Source organism: Notamacropus eugenii, chromosome 3 (assembly GCF_028372415.1).
Source record: "Notamacropus eugenii isolate mMacEug1 chromosome 3, mMacEug1.pri_v2, whole genome shotgun sequence".
NCBI lineage: Eukaryota > Metazoa > Chordata > Mammalia > Diprotodontia > Macropodidae > Notamacropus > Notamacropus eugenii.
Window position 1 is genome coordinate 383,911,378 of NC_092874.1, and position 20,259 is coordinate 383,931,636.

Here is a 20,259-nt window from a genome sequence, read left to right on the forward strand (position 1 = left end):
GAGACACAGCTGGAAAAACCATGATGCAGTTAAGAAGGATGCACGTTCAGCATTAGTAGGGAACATAGAAACTTAAGTAGTTTAAAATGCAAAGCTTATAGATCAGGTCCTTACAAAATACTCACTGGAAGTCAAATTCTCACCTGCATTACATAAATCGACTCTTCCACTGTGCCCAATGTGCCAAACTTTCACTCTCAAGATATCATTTAATTAGAGTGGAGGGGCGCATTCTACTCTGGACTCTCCAAAAGGAAATGGGCCTTACATGCATTTTTTTCTCCTAGATCTTTGGTCTAAGTTTATCTAATTCATCATTAATATTCCTCAAGTCTTCCTCATAATCTCTCATTGAATATGTCCCTCTGGATGCATCTCTGAGGGTGGGAACATATTGGAAATGAAGATGATTTTAAACAAAAGAAATCACAGAAACGGAAAAACAACTCTGAATGTAGAGGACTTGAGTTTAAATCCTGTCTCTGACTCTTACTGCTTGCGTGAACTTGGATAAATCAACAACTCCCTGGCCAGGCTCATTTCCTCAGCATAAAATGAGGGTGGAAGATCTGTTGACCTCTGAGATTTCTATGTCTAGATCTATGATTCAAGTTTTTTAAAAGATGGCTCTTCCTTTCCATTCTTACCAGTTACCAGCTTTTTGCCTAGATTGCTGTAATATTTGCCTCCCAATTTGTCTCTCCTTGTCTCCCCTCTTTCCTCATCTAATTTGTCCTATACATGGCTACCAGATAAGTCTTCTTAAGCACTGCTTTGATCATGTCATTCCATTGCTCACAATTCTTTTGTGTCATCCCATTGCTGACTAAATAAAGTCTGAGTTTCTCAGTCTGCCATTTAAGGCTTTCCTTAATCTATCCACTACTTACCTTTCTAGTCTTATCTCAATTTGTTATCTTCTGGAACCCTGTGCTGTATGTATCATATCAGATGATTCCTTTGCCCTTTCCCACCACAGTGCCTTAGGTCATACACGCCCAAATACCTAGAAAAGCCTTGTCTCAGCCTATCCAAATCCTCCCCATTCTGTATCAATTCAAAGTTCATGTCATCCATGTTGCCTTTGCTGATCATTCGAGATCCTTCCTCTGACAGCCTAAGCAATAATAACCTGTATAGTTCAATTGGTAATTGAGAATTGCCCTAAACATCTGTTCTTTCAATGTCTTGGATTATTATTTACATTGTCATGTTACTGATCTTTTTACGTGTTTGTTTTATCTTCTCAAATGAATGGTAAGGCCCCTTGGAGAGATGGTGTGGGGACAGCACAGCTCCTAGCAGAGCATTTTGGCCATAGCGAATGCCTTACACATGTAGCTATCATGTGATAAGGGTTGGCCGATGACTGTTTTCAAAAAATCCACATTTGTATTTATTCAGACAAATGTACTACATTTTGCCAAATTTTATCTTCTAAATAAAGGTAAAAGGTGTATATTTTTCTTTTATTTGCAATACAAAGATATAAATTGATAGTATTATTTAGGAGATACCTATCAAGTAACAAGATTAAAATGTCTCATTAATTTTTGCTTCCCCACCCGACCTCACATGACAGTTTGTTATTAATCTGGCTTACACAGAATTATAGGATCACAGATGAAAGGAAATTGAAGAGGTCCATTTCATCCAGGTCCCTTTAGGCCAACATTCTCATTATACCCATGAGTAAATTGAGGTCCAGTAGCAAGTCTGCTTAAGATGTTTGCAGACTCACAACTTCCTTCTTTCTCTTAGTTTCCACACTTAAACTTCAGAAATGCATCTGATGATGTTTTAATGGCATAGTTCATGAGTTTCAAATCTCCACATTATTAAAATGAAATTTTGGTCAGTTACTTTCCTCAAAACTCAAAGGGATTAAAATAAGTCCTTAGGAGAGGATTCCAGGTTCAAGTTAATATATCTGGAATAGAGAAATAATAAATTAATGGGACTTCATTATAAAATGGAATTCAATAAAGGGAAGACTCAAATTGAAGATTATTTCAGGAAATTTAGCATTTTTTTGGTCTGGTGGGTCTATGTGTTTACAAGATTTACTTGGGTTTGAGAGACCCTTTTAAATGGGACAAATCACTGGTCTATTATCAAGATAGAACAAAAGACATAAGAGTATAATGAGGTTACACAGAACAAGGGCAGGAGAAATATTGAGGTAGAGTTGAAGAGAAACTTAGGAAAAAGTAGGTGGATCAGTATCCTCACTCTGGAAGGGACCTCAGAGACCATCTATTACACTCCTTTTTTAAAGATGAAGAAACAGAGGTCCAGGGAAGTCACGTGATTTGCCAGATGTCAGGCAGGTAGTAAGACTCTGAGGTAGGACTGGAACTCAGATCCTGAGGTCTGCTCTATTGGGCTAATAGTTTTCAGACACTGTTTCAGTTTCTGGCATTTTCAGCAATGATGAGTTTATAAGTGTGGTAAAATACATTGACTTTGGGGGACAAGTGGCCAAAGGAACTGAAGTGCTTTTGAATATACTAAGATTTAAATCTAGTATTCTGTTTATGGTAGTGTGGTACAGTGAATAGAAGGTAAGCCTTAAAATCTGCCTTCTCACACCTACCGCCTATGCGATCCTGAGCAAGTAAATCACTTATCTTCTCAGTACTCTTGGCATTTCCCTAAGACTCTAAGATGCAAAAAAAGTATTCACTTGAGTAGTTAGAGGAAGTTTCTCTCCCAGGAGTTGCTTATACCACTGTAATCCCAAATTCAATGCCTCTCTTTCTCTCCTTCCCTCTCTGTATCCCCCTCCCCATTTCTATCCATCTCTTTTCCCCACCTTTCCTTCCTTCCCCAGACTTTTCCCTTTTCTTATTCCCTTCCTCTTCTTCTCCCTATCTCCTTTCCTTTCCTCTCCTCTCTCCCTCTCCTTATTCCTTTCCCATCGTCCTCCCTCTTTTGCCCTCTTGATCTTCCTCTCCCTCTTTCTCTCCCTATCCCATCCTTATCCCTATCACCCTCCCATATCCCTTAGAGCCTGAATCTAGAATCTTGTAGCTCACAGGAAGAAACACTAGTCACTCCATCCACTGTCCAAGGCTTATAGAAATTTCTGTCTCAGCCTGCTAAAATAGACCAGCAGGAAGCAGAATCTCCCAATCTTCTCCTTCTCTCTCCATCTCTTAGTCTCTTATGGAAGAGCTGAACTAGATGACCTCTGGGGTCCCCACTAGTTCTGGTCCTACAATTCTATCCAGAGGAAGGCAATAAATATGAGTTGGACCCTTCCAAGCTCATGCTGAACTAGTTCCTTAGCGAAATTTTAAGAGATGTGATCTTCATATCATTTCTCCACCATTTTACTAACTTTAGAGCAAAGGAGAAAATAATTTTCATTAATAACATTTAGCAAATGGATTAAAAAAAAAACACCTTAGACTCAGTAGTTTAGGTACTATTTCAGATCCTAAGCCACCAGCCCTACTTCAATGATTCATTCAGATTCCAAATGAGTTCACTGTGACACAGGCTCATCTACAGCTTAACATAATAGGGGACTGGAATCAAAAAAAACAGGAACAAAACAATCTTGAGTTCAAACCCTACCTCAGACACCCAACTAGCTGCATGACCCTGGACAAGTCACTTCACTTCTCTAGGTTTCAATTTTCTCATCTATAAAATTAGGAAAATAATAGTATCCACCTCCAATGGTTGTGAAGTTCAAAAGAGATAATGTATAAAAAGCAATGTATAAATTAGCTATATGGCTGTCATATAGCTGGGACCTGAGAGATAGTGCTATATAGGATTCCAATGCCATTGGAGTGTAACATAATAAGTATAGTTAATATCAACACAATGCTATTAATAACCATGCTAGAATCAATTTGGCTCTTTCTAAATTTCATTTCATTCTTTTTTTTTTTTTTCTGAACCAGACTAACTGCACAGAATTGTTCAGTTTTCAGTTATTTCCTGTTTCAAAAGAGTAATTAAGAAGTGCTCGAGGAGAAACATGTCCTCATGGACCAGCTTGCATTCTGAATACTTTTGCTAGTCAATCTGAATGCAGAACTGACAACACTTAATTTATAAGGGAGAATTTATAGACTTACATAGGACTACAGACAGCCAATCAATAAAGGATGGTAATAACAACATGTAATATCAAGGAACATTAGGTCTGAGGCATGGTTTGGGGAAAGAAGTGGGCAGTTAGAAATCCTATTATTTGAGAAAGGTCAGACTACTATAGTAAAATGCTCAAACAAATAAAATCACACCTGTGAATCAGAAGAGAATACAAATCACTAAATAAAACTAATTTCTGATTCTCCGTGAAAATAAATTCTCCAGGCAAGGATTTGGGTGACTGTAATTTACATAAAGTTGTGTGCACAGAAAGCTTATCTTATCCCTGTTAACATCAGTACAGTGAAATTAATGTGTAAGCAAAATTTCCTGGGGCCCAGTTAGCTTATTTATTTCTATATCCAAGACCAAAATATTTTAGAAAACAATCAAGAAATTTACTACTAAGAAAGTCTTCAAATGTTTGAGGCAAGTTTTGACACATTTCATTTTTATAGAGTATGAATTTCTGCTTAGGACTTTTTTAGCCTCTTTTGGCTCTAGTGAATGAAGTCTGTAGAAATCAAAGAGAAAGGGAATTGCAGTCAAAACAAAGTAAATCCATTACGAACTAGATATTAACATCTATGTTATGTGAGTAACATATCGTTACTGATCAATAACGGATAAGCACAACAATCATGCCACTGTAAACAAACCTGATAAAGTCATTCAGTTACTAAACATGTCTCAAATACTATGGGTATTAGGGGTGATTCAAAGATTAAGTAAGATATGCTCCTTACTTCCATGGAGCTTACAATCTAACATAGAGACACACAAATAGTTATAATGGAAAATAAAAATGTGTAAATACAATGCTATCTGCAGTTTGGGATTGGCTATGAATGGGGATCCCTCCTGTCCAAGGAGAAAAGGGAAGATTTTATAGAGGAGGAAACAGTTGACCTGTGCTTGATTTCAACAGGTAAAGAACAGAATGAATTTTAGGCAGAAAGGCTGGTATGAGGAAAAAAAGTCAGGTGGCAAAGCATGGGATATGTATGAAGGAAGTCAACGAGTCTACTTTATAGCAGTGGGTAATTGACCGCACTTGACTTCTATAGTTTGGGGACAAATTAATATATAAGAAATATTCATATAAGGCTGGAAAAGTAGCTGGAAGGCTAAAGAGTTTGTATTTTATATAATAGATTACAGAGAGCTACTGAAGTGTTTTGAGCAAAAGACACAAGTAAAACATATATAGATACATGTATATTTATATACATACAAAGAGAGACAGAGACTAATCTCACAGGACTGGGAAGGATGACTGGACATGGGAAAATGTGGAAGGTAAAAAGACCATTTAGGGAGTTACTGCAATAGGACCAGTGTTGTGATAGTGGGAATAGAGAAGAGGAGAGAAATGCAAGAGATCCTGAATAAGTAGAAATAAATGAAAATAAGACTGTCTAACAAGTAAATTAGGAAGTGACTGTTCTTTTTGCAAAAGGACTCACAGAGGGATTCCTAAGCAAGTTCCTCTTCCATCCTTAAAATTAGAGAATCACATGATTAGAGAATTAAAGATTGAAAAGAACCTCAGCAGCCACCTAATCCAACTCAAACCCCAGAGGACTCTCCACTATAGCATATACAAGGGATCATTCAGTTTCTGCCTGAAGATTTCCAAAGAGGGAGAACCCATCACTTTCCAAGGCAGCCCATTCTTTAAAATGTTAGAAATTTTGTACTCACCTAAGGCTTAAATAACCTCTAACTTCCCCTCTCTGTAACTTCCACCCATTCTTCCTTTTTTTCCCTCTTGGGCAAATTCCACAAATATTTGACAGCTATCAAACATGTCCCCACTGAGTTTACTCTTCTCCAGGCTAAAAATTCCTTGGTTCTTCCAACTGATTCATATATGACACGGACTCAGAGCCCTACGTCATCCTGGTGGCCCTCCTCAGAACGCTCTCCCCCTTTTCATTGTCTTGTTTGAATCATGTGACTCAGAACTAAACATAAATGCTTCCTATGTGTTTTGTCCAGGGACCATTACTTCCATATTCCTAGAAGACAGACCTCTTTTAAAGCAGCCCAAGATTGCATTAGTTTTTTATGGCTGCTACAATGACACTTGTGGCTCATATTGAGCTTGCAGCCTGTGAAGACTCAAATCTTTTTTGGACAATCTGCTGTCCAACCATGACTCTCTTATTCCACACTTGTGAAGTGTGTGTGTGTGTGTGTGTGTGTGTGTGTGTGTCTATTTCCTCCAGCAACCTAAAAAATATATATGGCAATTAGGATACTCCTTGTTTGAATCAAAACAATTCATGTCACTTCCCTACTCAATAACCTCCGGTGGCTCCCCATTATCTGTAAGGTCAAATAGAAAATCCTGTTTGGCTTTCCAAGCCTTTCACAACCTGGCTCCTTTCTAGGATTCTTACACTTTACTCTCTTTCATGTACGCTACAACCCAGTCACACTGACCTCATTGGTGTTCCCAAATAAGACACTCCATTTCCCAATTCTACACTTTCACTGATTTTCCTCCATTCCTGGAATGCTCTTCCTCGTCTGTGCCTCTTGGCCTCCCTGTCTTTGTTCAAGTATCAGCTAAAATCCTACCTTATTCCAGTGTTATTGCCTTCCCTCTGAAATTATCTTCCATTTATTCTGCCTACATCATGTTTGTACAGAGTTATTTGCATGTTTTCTCCCCCACTCACCTGTTAAGTTTCTTGAGGTCAGGGACTATTTTCATCTTTCTTTGTATCCCCAGAGCTTAGAACATAAGTAGATGCTAGAAAGTTGCCATTGGCCTCACTTGACTTCTCTAGTTTGGAGACATTAGCTATAAAGAAATAACTACCAGAAAAACTCTCTTTACCCTCTTGGCAAATATTTATTAAAGCGAATTCAGATGTTCATAATCCTTTCTTAGAACTTGTATGAAATCTAAACTTTAATTGCCACCCGCAAATTCTGACATCACATTGACCTTATGTAAAGAAAAGAATCTTCTAAGATTACGTTTTGAATGGGGAATCAAGCTCACCTCCTTGTAATGTATATTCTGTAACTGCTCTGCTGAATGTTCCCAGACCAGCCCCATTATAAGCTGCTACTTGAATTTCATATTGGGTCCAGATGATCAAGTCTGTCACCAGGCAATAGTTGATCTCTGGGCTGGTAATGTTCCTGTGCTGAAACTCACCAGGTAGGCCGGCCAAGCGATACCTACAAGCAGAAAAGAAGAGCAGCCAAGAACATATTAGAAGAAATACATGGACTTGTAAAGGGATTTCATCAATTTTATTATTAGTGTGCTATTTTATTAGAATTGCACAAAATAAAATATTATGTATTTTATTAGAATTGTACAAAGATTGAGGTAACCTTTTTTTTTTTAAATCACTGAAACCAAGAAGCTAACTCCTGGTATCCTTCTTGACTGATAAAGGATTTATAAACTGATCCCACTAAGATTATATGCTCAAGGCTAAACAAAATTGGTATTTTATACTGTTTTACGGCTGCAGAAAAATTACAGCTTTTAAAATGTGACTTGTCTAGTAAATATAATGACTTAGTACCAAAAATTCTAGACATGATTTTTATCAGGGTATTGCCGTAAATCACTTTGACTAACGCTTTGTGTTAGGACTCTGAAATATGGGGCACAAATATAAAAAGAGGTTAACTGTATAGATCCCTTCATGTTGGGGTCTAAGCAACCATTAATGACCCCTTCTAGTGATTTTAAAGGCAGAGTGGCGCTAGAAATAAATATGATTTTGAAAGTGCACAAACTCTTTCAGACAAAGGCATTACTAATTGAATTACTAATTTTATTAATTAATACTGTTTTAAATACTTAGTATCCATTTATTAATATTAATAATGACACTTTTGTATAATGCTTTAAATCAGTTACAAGTCCTTTGTGTTTACTATTTTATGATAAAAATAATAGCTAGCATTTATGTAGCATTTTGAGGTTTGCAAGGGGTTTCACAAATATTATCTTATTTTGGAAACTGAGGTTCAGAGAATTTACATGATTTGCCCAAGGTCACTCAGTTGGAGGAGAGAGTGTTCAAACTCAGGTTTTCTGACAAAGTCCAGAGCTTTTAAAAATATGTTAGGGATATAAATACAGTTGTTTTCCACTTCAAAGAAATGGTTATAGAAACATAGGTGGATAAAACACAGGAAATGGAGAGTCTCTACTTGTCATAGAAAAAGGCCTTTACAGGGTTACTTGACAATAAGGTCCCTCTAGGTCATTTAAAATAATATTAATAATAACAACTAACATTTATATACTGCTTCCTATGCACCAGGCAATGTGCTAAGCTCTTTACAATTATTATCTGATTTGATCTCCTCAACCCTAGAAGGGGGAGGTGCCATTATTATCCCCATATTAAAGAAGAAGACACTGAGGCAAATAAGGTTACATGTCTTGCCCAGGGTCACACAGCTAGTAAGAGTCTGAAACTGGATTTGAACTTAGGTCTTCCTGACTCCAGGCCCAGCTATCAATCTACTGTGTCGCCTAGTTGCACAATAGCAGTATACACTTTTTGTTGTTTTAGCTTTTCTCAAGGCTGTGATTTGCTTTATAAAACATTAATTGGCACGCAACTTTTCAGAAACACTTTTGTTCAAGAGAGACACACTGGTAGTAAGAGAAAGCATTGCTTATGGCCAGTATTAAAGTCAGAAAGAACAAGAAGTTGAGCCTCTGACTCAGACTAGTTTATGATCACAGGCAGATTACTTTACCTCTCAGGGTACCAGGCAGCTCTCTAGGATGAGAATTCATTGGTCAGCACTGATGGAGATAACTTCCACACCAGGGAGTTCCCCACACCAATGAAATAAAGGCCAGAAACAAAATCGATAAAAAAAAAAAGCCACCTGAATTGTAGCTAAAGAACAACTTGGCTGTGTAATATCTTAATGTTCTAAAAGCCTCACTGCTGTTTTCTAAAAGTGCCCAATTTATATCCAGGAAGTTATTTATGTGCTTGGAGAATGTGGCTTGGCATAAAGGTGAAGCATGATGACAGAGAAAGAGAAACCACAAGGGTTCATGGTCAGAAGCAAACAGTTAAGGAAGGAGCAGAACATGATGGACAGACCAACTTCCTGATGAAATTGCAGGTTGAAAATGGAATGAAAGGAAATCTGGAAGAGGAAAGGAGAGAAATCAGATATTTGTCTACTGTTGATATAGAAAACCAGGTTTATCTGGGAAATATTCTTTTTTTTAAATAAATTTTATTTATTTTTAGTATTCTACAATCATTACCATATAGCTTAGATTTTTTTTCCCCCAACCTACCCCATACCTCCCCCCTCCCTCCCTGAGATGGCATACAATTCTATATAGGATCCACACATCATTCCTATTAAATACATTTTCACTATAGTCATACTGTGTAGAAGAACTAAAATGAATGGGAGAAATCATATAAAAAACCAAAATATAATACACACAAAAGAAATGATCTGCTACATTCTGAGATTGAATTCCATAGTTCTTTCTCTGGATGTGGAAGGCATTTTGCCTAAGAAGATCATTGGGAATTTTTTTTTTTTAAGTCCTTGCATTGCTATGAAGTTCCAAGTCCACCAGAAAAAATTCTCACACACTGTGGTCATTGCTGTGCACAAAGTCCTCCTGGTTCTGCTCTTTCTCTCAGCATCAGATCATATAAGTCTTGCCAGGCCTCTCTGAAGTCTTCCTACTCATCATTTCTTGTAGCACAATAGTATCCCATTACATTCATATACCACAACTTATTCAGCCATTCCCCAATTGATGGGCATCCCCTTGATTTCCAGTTCTTGGCCACCACAAAGAGAGCTGCTATAAATATTTTTGTACATATAGGACCCTTTCCCATTTTTATGATCTCTTGGGGATACAGTCCTAGAAGCAAAATTGTTGGGTCAAAGGGTATGCACATTTTTGTGGCCCTTTGGGCATAGTTCCAAACCGCTCTCCAGAATGGTTGGATGAGCTCACAGCTCCACCAACAATGAATTAGTATTCCAACTCTCTCATATCCTCTCCAACATTTACTATCTTCCTGTTCTGCCATGTTTGCCAATCTAATAGGTGTGATGTGGTACCTCAGAGTTGTTTTGATTTGCATCTCTCTAATCAAAAGTGATTTAGAGCATTTTTTCATATGATTATAAATATCTTTAATTTCTTCTTCTGAAAATTGTCTGTTCATATCCTTTGACCATTTATGAATTGGGGAATGACTTGTATTGTACATTTGACTCAGTTCTCTATATATTCTAGAAATGAGGCCTTTATCCTCGAGATTAGCTGTAAAAATTCTTTCCCAAAATACTACATCTGGGGAATATTCTTTCAACCCCTTTAGTTAAGGGATCTTTTCACTTCATGAGAAATGTCTGCCAGGACAAAATACATTATTAAAAAAAAAAAAGCAAGCAGCTCTTCCATGGCATGAGGGTTCAATGGGTCTGTTCGATTTTTTGCCCTCAAGGAAACAAGCTGTACAGTGCCTGCTTACAATATGCTAATCAAGAGAGAAGAAATAAGCAGACCAAATAATGGAGTGACTTGCAAATGAAGCATTATTATTCTGACTCGCAAAAATGAAAATATTTTTATCTAATTTGTTGCCCTGTATTTATGCTTCATACTTCATCAGTTTTTGAAACTCACTAGTATGACATTCTGTCATTGGACTAAGGGTTGATCCATGTGAAAAAAGTGAGAGCAACTTCCCAAGAGGGTTTGAAGTCCATTTCAACAACATTGACAAGTCTGAATTATGTGGTAGAACACAGGGAAAATGTCTTAGCAAAGTATAGTTCAACTGACAGACAAATAAGAAAATATGTAGATCAGGTTACCAATTCATCCCATTCATTAAAATTTCCACTTAAAGTTCTAGTCGAGGCATTTGTACTTGTAGACAGGATTGCAAAAAAACATACAGAAGAGCATACAACACTGCAGCAACTGGAAAACAGATTGATTGGGGAGTAAGGACACCTGGTCTGATTCCCTGTTCTATCACTTGCTAGATATGCGTCCCTGGTCACACAGGGACTTCCTGTCTCTGGAGCTCAGTGTCTATTTGTATAATAGACAAGAAGATCTCTAAGGTCACAACAATTGTGGCTGTTTTATTCCTCTTATTGAAAAAAAATAACACAGAAAAATGTTCAAAGAGTTGAATGTGTTGCTATAAGTTTGCAAAATTCAATTCTTCTCACATCCACAAGCATTTCTGTGAGCACCTACTAGGTTCCAAGAGGCAATATAGTGACTAGAGAGCTGGTTTTGGTCAGATAGACCTGGGTTTAAAATCTCACCTCTGACACATACTAGCTGAGTGAACCTGGGTAAGTCATTTAATCCACCACTGCCCTGGAGGGGTGGGGGAAGGAAAGCTCTATAACACAGCTAAAGAAAAGGTGAGGATCGGCACAACTTAGGGAGTTCCTTACTGGGAGGATGAAATCACAAGTCCAGTCCAAAAGAATATAATAGACATTGTGCTAGCAAAGAAGGCCAAAATCAGTCTCCTCTGTGAGTACACCTTGATGAATTAGACTTTGTTTCATCTCTTTCCCTATTTACCTCAAACTGAGGTGCTAATTTAATAATAGCTTGGTCATATGGACTAAAGGTGAAAGGAGGTGCTAATATAATAATATCTTGGTCATGTGGACTAAAGGTGAAAAGAGGTGCTAATATAATAATAGCTTGGTCATATGGTAGAAGGATAAAAAAAAATCTGGATAATTTACCACCTAAATGCTTTATAAAAATAAGTATGTGAAGGATCTGTGATTTCACAGCTTTATTACCAAAAAAAATGGGTGCTGCAGGAAAGAAATAAAAGAGATTTTTATGATATGCTAATGGATAAAATAAAATTTCATTGAAAAAAATGAAATAATTTTTAAAATGAGTAACTTTTCTAGGAGAAGAAAAAGGAACTGATTTTATGACAAAGTTAGCTTTTGAAAAGAAAATAAAGGAAAAGTAATATACTGGGTCATATTCAAAGCTGTTTAAATTTCATTAACATGTGCATGATAAGCAGGTACTCTTAGCACAGGATCATTTCACTTGCTCAAGTAGCCCTCCCCAACTCAAGGTTCAGTTGACTCTTTCTAGAATTCTATTATTGTTGCTAGGCAAGACTGTAAAAATACAATTGACTCTTTTGAATCTTAAGGTGAACTACACATGTCTTTCCTCCTCTCGGTTCACTTTCTATAACTGCTCATTGCATATCATCCAAGTGCAAGATCAAAATCTTTGCAACTGACTTGATTTCCTCCCTGGCCCAGCTGATGAGTATGCACTGTCCAGTTGCTCAGGGTGTTTGTGTAAAATGAACAGGATGACTGAAAAGGTCACAATTAATATCTGAAGTAGCAAGATGATTACATTCTTGCTGGTGGGATATGTTGCCCGGGAGACCTTTGCAACTGGCATATCGCAATCTTTTACAAGGAAGTAAATAGTAGAATTTTGTTTTTAAAGGACATAACCCCAATTGCTTCTCTTGAAGAGACACTCTCACCATTATAATAAATATTTTATAATTGTACACAAAGCCTATCTACTTACTATAGCCAGAGTAACAAAGGAGAAGTATTTATTTTTATTTTATCCTTCCCTCCTGCTGCTGCTCTCCTGTAGGTATTACATGCTTGCAAACCTACAAATGATGGTGGGATTATTCAGGAATGCTTCCGAGGAGATTCATTTGTGCATCGTTTTTTTATTACCATAAACTTTGACATGTCTCTGCCTTGTGCAGGGCATATTCACTGCAGGGCTTTCTGGAATAAAGCCACCAGTTACACAGGCACACTGCACTCCAGCGCTCAACTCTGCTGACACCACTATGGAAAAGACTTTTACCAGCAGTAATACACCAAAATACAGAAATGCGGATTCTATGATATAGCCAAGCAACATCACAGAAATTTGATTATTGAACTCCATGCCTGCAGTCTAGTTCTGTGAAGGTTTCATTTTTATTCATAGTTGACAACTTCAGCCTAAGGAAGCTTTCCCCCATCTATTAAAAGAGGCCAAGGCAGCTGGACATGACAAATAGGTGAAGGGCAAGTACAAAGAAGACAGGGACCAATTATTTTCATTAGTCAATGAACACAGAACAAGAAATAATAGCTTAAACTGCAGCAAAGAACAGCAGAATGCTAAGAAAACTTTGTCAAATGAGTCCAGAGGTCCCAGGGCTTTCTCCTGGAGGGTCAGAAGGCTATGTGACTGAAAGCAATAGAAACTATCTAAGCTAATTTTGATAGAGATCCAGATAGAGAATGTTCCCATCGTTGGCATAGGTTGGAAGGTTGTCTCATGTCAGCCTTTTTCCCCAAAGGCTCTGCACCTCTCAAATGCCTTGTTTTCAGTGGGTAAGAACAGAAAAATCACAGAAATCAAAAGGCTTCAAAGTGATCATTTGTCTATTTCTATATCTTTAGGTAGGTCTGCTAAAACCTCTCAGACTAATTGGAGATCTATCTTATAACTGAAAGGAAATCCAGAAGTCTCAAGAAGGAATATGTGATAGTACATTTACATTAATAAGGTAAAGATGATTCAAGTTCTTTTTTCTAAAACTGCTATTTTACTTATATGGCAGTAATAGGTTGACCCAAGAAGCTAGTTGGAGTCCACTATATATGTAATTACCTAGGTAAATTAATTTTGTCCATTTCTTTTTTCTTGTACACCAACAAAAGTTTAATGATTAAGTAACTAAACAGTATGTAGAATTGTATTAGGTACTTGGAAGTATGGGATTAAGATTCAATATCATCTTTCCCTTGTAGGGTTTATACTCTAGAAAGACAAATATACATAAAGAAAGATGTCTATAAGATGAATATAAAATTTTACAAAACATGGAACTGTACTACCAATAACAGCAGATCTCATTTTTTTCATTTAATATTCTCCAAGCTTCTTCCTTTGTATGTCAACAAAACAGTGCAATTATCACCTTCAAAGTAATGTTAAATTCTGCACTAGCTTTGGCAACAAAAGGTGATTTCCTCATTGAAACACTGCCAAATTCTGGTACAATTCTCTTCAAATACTGCAAAGCATAAGTAACTTCCTGGAGTTGATCATTCTCTTATCTCAATGTAATATATCCAATCAAGAGAGGCAGTATAGAAGGCTAGCTTCAAATCCTCCTTCTTACACATACTGTCTGCGTGAAGGATATATCCCTAAAATGGCAAGTTACTGAAGAGACATCATTCTGGTAAGGGAGAGTTTATATATTAGAAGTTCTCCACATTAATGAAATCACTGATCTACAGGCCCCTCTCCCCTAATGTCCAATTACAAGCCATTTACCTGAGGATATAGCCATGGAGAACACCATTATGTTCAGTTTCAGGTGGTGGCTGCCATTGGACCATGATGGATTGATTGGTGCGCCCACTGGCCACTATATTTTTAGGTGGGGCACTAGGAGGTTCTTCAGGTAACATCAGTCTAAACACAAAAGAAAAGGTGAGAGAAAAGAGTTGTCAGGAACCAAACAAAGCATCCACATTTTCATTCTATATTTTCCTGAACAGTGCTTACTTTTAAAAGGTGACAAGAAAGGGAAAAATACAATGCTGATCAAACGGAGACTACATGCCTGAGATAGTTACAACAAATCAACATAATCGAAAATCAGTTAAGCAAGCACAAGGAAGACGGCTGAAGCAACCTTATTCTGTCTGAATCACCCAGGCTCCCTCAGCCCTTTAAAAAAATTACAAGCCTGAATGAGCCAGGGTACAGGGCTAGAATTTGCGACTCCTTCTAAATTGTTTTCTTTAGCTCTTTCAATATTTTTCATAGCAAACTCCCACATTTTGAAAAAAAAACTCCACCATTTAACTATCAACTATTCTGCAATTCAAGCACATTGAAAGCTCTGATTTTAGGGAGTACATTTGAAATTTGATGAAGCCATCTTTCTTAAGTCTCATCTGAATGAACTTCCAAAGTGGCCTTCCAGTGGTTGGGTGAGTTCGAAGGCCATTCTTGAACTAACCACTGTAACTTAAACAATGGAAATCACTAAGCCTCCCATGCAAAACCTTGAATATGATTGACTTTCTGAAGATGCTGGCCTTCTTTCTGCATCATGCTGACAGAATAGCTAAAGGACATTAAAGACCAATAGACTCTTAATTTTATGTTGTCACCAGATTTCTGTACCAAATAGTTTATTCACATACAATCAGAGCACCGAACTGGAAAACCAAAATATTTCCTTCATAGATGTTGCACGATGGCATTCTTGTTATTTCTGTTAAATCTAAGTCTAAAATACTTATGTACTTTCCATTTGTATTCTTATATTCTCATCCCCCCCCCCTTGCTTATTTTACACAATTTTTTAGAAAATGCTATTTGGGATTGTCTCCATTATTTTCATTCCCTTTCTAAATCTAAATGTAGGATTTCTTTTAACACATTCTCCACCAGCTTTGAATTGTTGAGATTAACTTTTACCATACCTGCTTGTTTCAGCACTGTGTTGGCCCTTGCCCACCTGATTGACAGCACATACTCTGAACTGGTAGGTCCGAGCTGGAGTGAGGCCACTGACAGAGACACTAGTCATCTCTGGATCAACATTTGATAAATGCACCTTCCATGGAGAATCTAGTGGAACGACCAAACAAAGAAACAACCCCACAAACACCACGTAAGTCAGTGATTGACTAATAAGCAAGAGAATGTACTGTAACACAAAAGCAATTTTAATTCAACTATAATAGTTTAAACTTCCTTTTTGTTTTCCCCAATATGCAATAAGAAAAAAACTTTCCTCTTAACTCACATGCTTAGGCAGATTGCTTATTTGTCTCCTAGAAAAGGATGCTGCACATGTCACTGCATAATAAATAAAAACTATATTCATTAACATTTTAATAAAAGAGAAAATGAGCATGATAAAGACAGATGGGCTGTGTATTTCACAACCCATCTGTTTGGCAGTCCATTATAGCACCACACCCATGAGTGGCTTTGGCTGAAGAGATGTAATGAATTTCATAGATAGTTTGGAATATCTTTCCATCCAGCTTTCAAGCAGGTGTGGAAGAGTGACTCTGTCAGCCAAATCATCTCTTCACTGCAAGACTTCGGAAGGTTCTGCTGGGGATTCTCCATCCCTGTATGTTTTCTGCAAAGCTTAAGCATACTTTTCAGTCTAATCATTTCTTAGAATGAACAGGACCTGGCAAAACTTCAAGCTCCCACTGTCAGTTCCCATTCTTATTTTCTTTGATGTTTGACATTCATTTAAAAATTATTGGTGAAGAGAAAAGAGGAAAAAAAACCTTAGAGAGTGGTTACTAAATCTATCTTTCCATCTTTCTGAGATAGTATAAAATAGTCCACTTGCCTGAGGAATGGTCACAGGGAGGGGACATTGGATTTTCATTATAGCACCATGGCTATGATTTGAGAAATTTGCCCAGTTTTTAGACAATCCCAGTTGTGTTCATGAACTACACTCAAAATCGCACCCGCTTCTCAAAATAACCTAAAGACCTAACCATGGGTTTTCACAACATGTCTATTCCTGTGAGCTCATCAGAAATGCATTTCTGCCCCATACAGGTCAACTAAATGGAGCCACACACTGCTCAAAAATTAAAATGAGACATTTAAAATGCAAAACTCTGTTACACTTCACATAGAGATATAAATCACTAATTCAGTGTTTGCTAGCTAGATTTTTTGACAAGAATTTAAGTTACTCTGAGGCATGATGCCAAGTGAGCTACAAAAGTTGTTATCATTTTAATTATTCCAAGTAAATTGATTCCCAAAATGGCTTTTGGAGCTAGAATCCTCCAAACTGGCTAGACTTTACAATACTCTCTGGCCTGTTGTCTTCAAGGTTTTATGGATAATCCAGTTTTAACTTGATGAAGATTGTTATGGATGCCATTGGAAGGGGTGGGGCACTGTGTGTGAGAAGTTAGTTTTTATTTTCGTTGATTTTTAAATAGTCTTATTCTTCTTGATTTCCCAAAATTATATGCTACAAAACAGTTTTGTGCTAGTCATCTGACTATCATGTGATAGCCTGTTTATCCCTCACCTACATACTGACATGGAAAACAACAATAATTAGGGCAACGAGTAAGGTATCCAGTCAACACTGGGCAACCACAGGCATTTATTCCTGTTTATAACCTTATTATATTATATAACCTTATTATATTATATATATATGTATTATAACCTTATTCCTGGCCATTACCAATCTACCTGGAAATTTGGGTTTACATATGCTTAAAATAATTGTGCTATAAAAATTGTCATAAATCAGACTTTTTTCTTGGTTTCACAAAGAGAAAGAGTTCTGAGCTCCTGATAGTCTACAGAGCAAAAACTTGCTTTAAATGGATCCAGGATTTTATCAATATGTACATTCCCTCCATTGGTATACATAGTAAACTATCCATTCCTTCTCAGTCTGTGAGATTCTTGCCTGTATTTTCCAACAGAGCTTATAAAAACCAAAATAGATAATTTACTGGATCCCTTCCTCCATTTTTTAAAAAATTGTTAACATTTATTTTTGTGTATACTAGCACAATTCTCAAGGTTGTCGTTTATTATTTAACTACGCACTCCTTGCACTTACTATTTGACTGATCACTTGGAGCGGCACCAAATCAAGTAGGTACTGGAGTGAAAGCAGTGAGACATTACTATAAGATGCCAAAAAAAGAGGAAGATTTCAAAAGGAAAGGTAATAAATGCAAATACTCGCTTCAAATGGTGATTAAGAAAATTTTAATAGCTATTCAATCATATATCTACTTTCTTATCTTAATCAGATCTCTATATAAGTGATCTACACATATATTGGGGACAGCTCTGATGAAAATATTGGAACACATAGTCTTTTTTTCTGTAAGGATATTTATTTATTTTAAATAATATTTCATTTCCCCCAAATTGCATGTAAAGACAATTTTTAACATTCATTAAAAAATTTTTTCGAGTTCCAAATTTTCTCTCTCCCTTCCTCATTTCTCCCTTCCCTGAGATGGTAAGCACTTTGATGTAGTTTATACATGTTCAGTCATGCAAAATGTTATCTCCATATCAGTCATGTTGTGAAAGAAGACACAGAACCAAAGGAGAAAAAAATGATGAAAAAAAAAATAAAGAGGAAAAATAGTATGCTTTGATCAGCATTCAGATGGTATAAGTTCTCTTTCTGGAGGGGGATAGTATTTTTCATCATGAATCCTTTGGAATTGTCATATACGTACATACATAAATACATATATATTTGCAGAGAACAGCTAAGTTATTCATTCAGTGTGGAGCTGGCTATCATACAATGCTGCTGTTACTGTATACAAAGTTCTCCTGATTCTACTCACTTTACTTTGCATCATTTCATGTAAGTTTTTCTAGGTTTTTCCAAAATCAGCCTGCTCATTATTTCTTTTTGTACAACCGTATTCTGTTACAACCATATATAATAACTTATTCAGCTGTTCTCCAATTGATGGGCACCTCCTTAACTTCTAATTCTTTGTCACTACAAAAAGAGCTACTATATATATTTTTTGCACAAATATATCCTTTTCTTTTCTTTAAAAAATATCTTTGAAATACAGATCTAGTAGTGGTATTGTTGAATCAAAGGGGAGGCACAATATTATAGACTTTTGGACATAGTCCCAAATTGCTCTCCAGAGTGGTTGGATCAGTTCACAACTCCACTAACAATGCTTTGATAACACATAAACTACTGCAGATTATTTTCCACAGAAGACTACATATTTATGACAGTCCTATAGTGAAGTGAGAAATGTATAAATACAAACGTTTATCATTTATTGGTAACCAAAAACATTTCATTCAGTAAAACAAAACTCAGCATTAAAGGCTCTCCAACAAAGAATCTTTCATACTTAACAAATGCAACCAAGGAGATAACTTTGTTTAATAATTCTCTACTTATTAACAAGATAGGCATCAAGATATGCAGTTCCCAAAAGTGTTCACCACTCTGTGGATCTTGAATAAGGTTTAAATGAATGAGTTATCTCCTATAGATGGTGAATTCTCCAGATACTTCTGTTTGGTGACGACATAGTGCTGATTTTATGAAGCTCCAGAACATTACAAGGCCTCCTCAATGAGATAAATGATTATATAAAAGAGATCAGCCTAACAATCTATCTGGGAAAAATAAATGGATAGAAATGCCTATTGTCCAGACTATCATACATAAATGAATGGCCAATTCACGGAATCAGTAAATCAGTACATAAACGTAGGTGTGCTAGCCATGGAAATGAACAGGAAGAAAAAAGCAATATGATATTCTTGGGAAGAGTAATACTTTAACAAGCCCCAGAAATACCTTTACACACAATTTTTAAAATCAATATTCTTCCAGTAATGTTTAATGGTGGTGAAGAGTCAAAGATACAGATGACCCATAGGGCAACATGTGGTAGGTGTCAGTAATGGCAACATATTTCCAAAGACCTAAGTATAAGAAGTGTCATGTTGAATAACATCCAGGATATGTGTGTTTCCAGTTCAAGTGTGTGCTAGGATAAAGTCACTTATTACTTCTGATTTGCCTAAGATTAAAATATTTGATGAACTTGTAGAATTACTGAAAGCACACTTACCCACACCAGTGGTCATTATTTGAAGTTACAGTTCACAAATATAGTAGACAGTATTATGAAGACATTACTGCATTTATTACAGAACTATGCCATCTGTCTCAACACTATAATACTGAGGGTTTCTTAAATGATATGTTAAAGGATCATTTATGTCAATGACCTTCCTATATATTATGATGTAGTCCTCCAACAATATTTCCTGAAAGAGGCAAACTAAACATTCATAGTGGTTCAAGAAAAGTTTCTAGGGGGGAGGAGCCAAGATGGCAGAGTAGAAAGACACACATATACTAGCTCCAAACCCACAGCCCATAAAATACCTGTAAAGAAGAACTCCCAACAAATTCAGGAGCAGCAGAAGCCACAGAACAATGGAGTGGAGGAGATTCCTGTTCCAGAGAGCCCTGAAAAACCGACTCAAAAGGTCCGTCACGCACTGGACCCAGAGCA

At 36.7% G+C, this 20,259-nt stretch overlaps 1 protein-coding gene across 3 annotated transcripts in view; it reads right to left on the reverse strand.

Annotated features, from left to right (window-relative positions):
- The window catches only part of SDK1 (sidekick cell adhesion molecule 1), a 1,143,865-nt gene that overhangs the window by 295,058 nt on the left and 828,548 nt on the right, over positions 1–20,259 (reverse strand). For all 3 annotated transcript variants that reach the window (XM_072597683.1, XM_072597681.1, XM_072597682.1), the window contains exons 16-18: positions 15,643–15,790; positions 14,480–14,620; positions 7,127–7,308 (exon numbers count right to left, since the gene is read on the reverse strand). In XM_072597683.1, the coding sequence (XP_072453784.1) occupies positions 7,127–7,308; positions 14,480–14,620; positions 15,643–15,790 (471 nt within the window). The remainder of the gene's footprint in view (positions 1–7,126; positions 7,309–14,479; positions 14,621–15,642; positions 15,791–20,259) is intronic.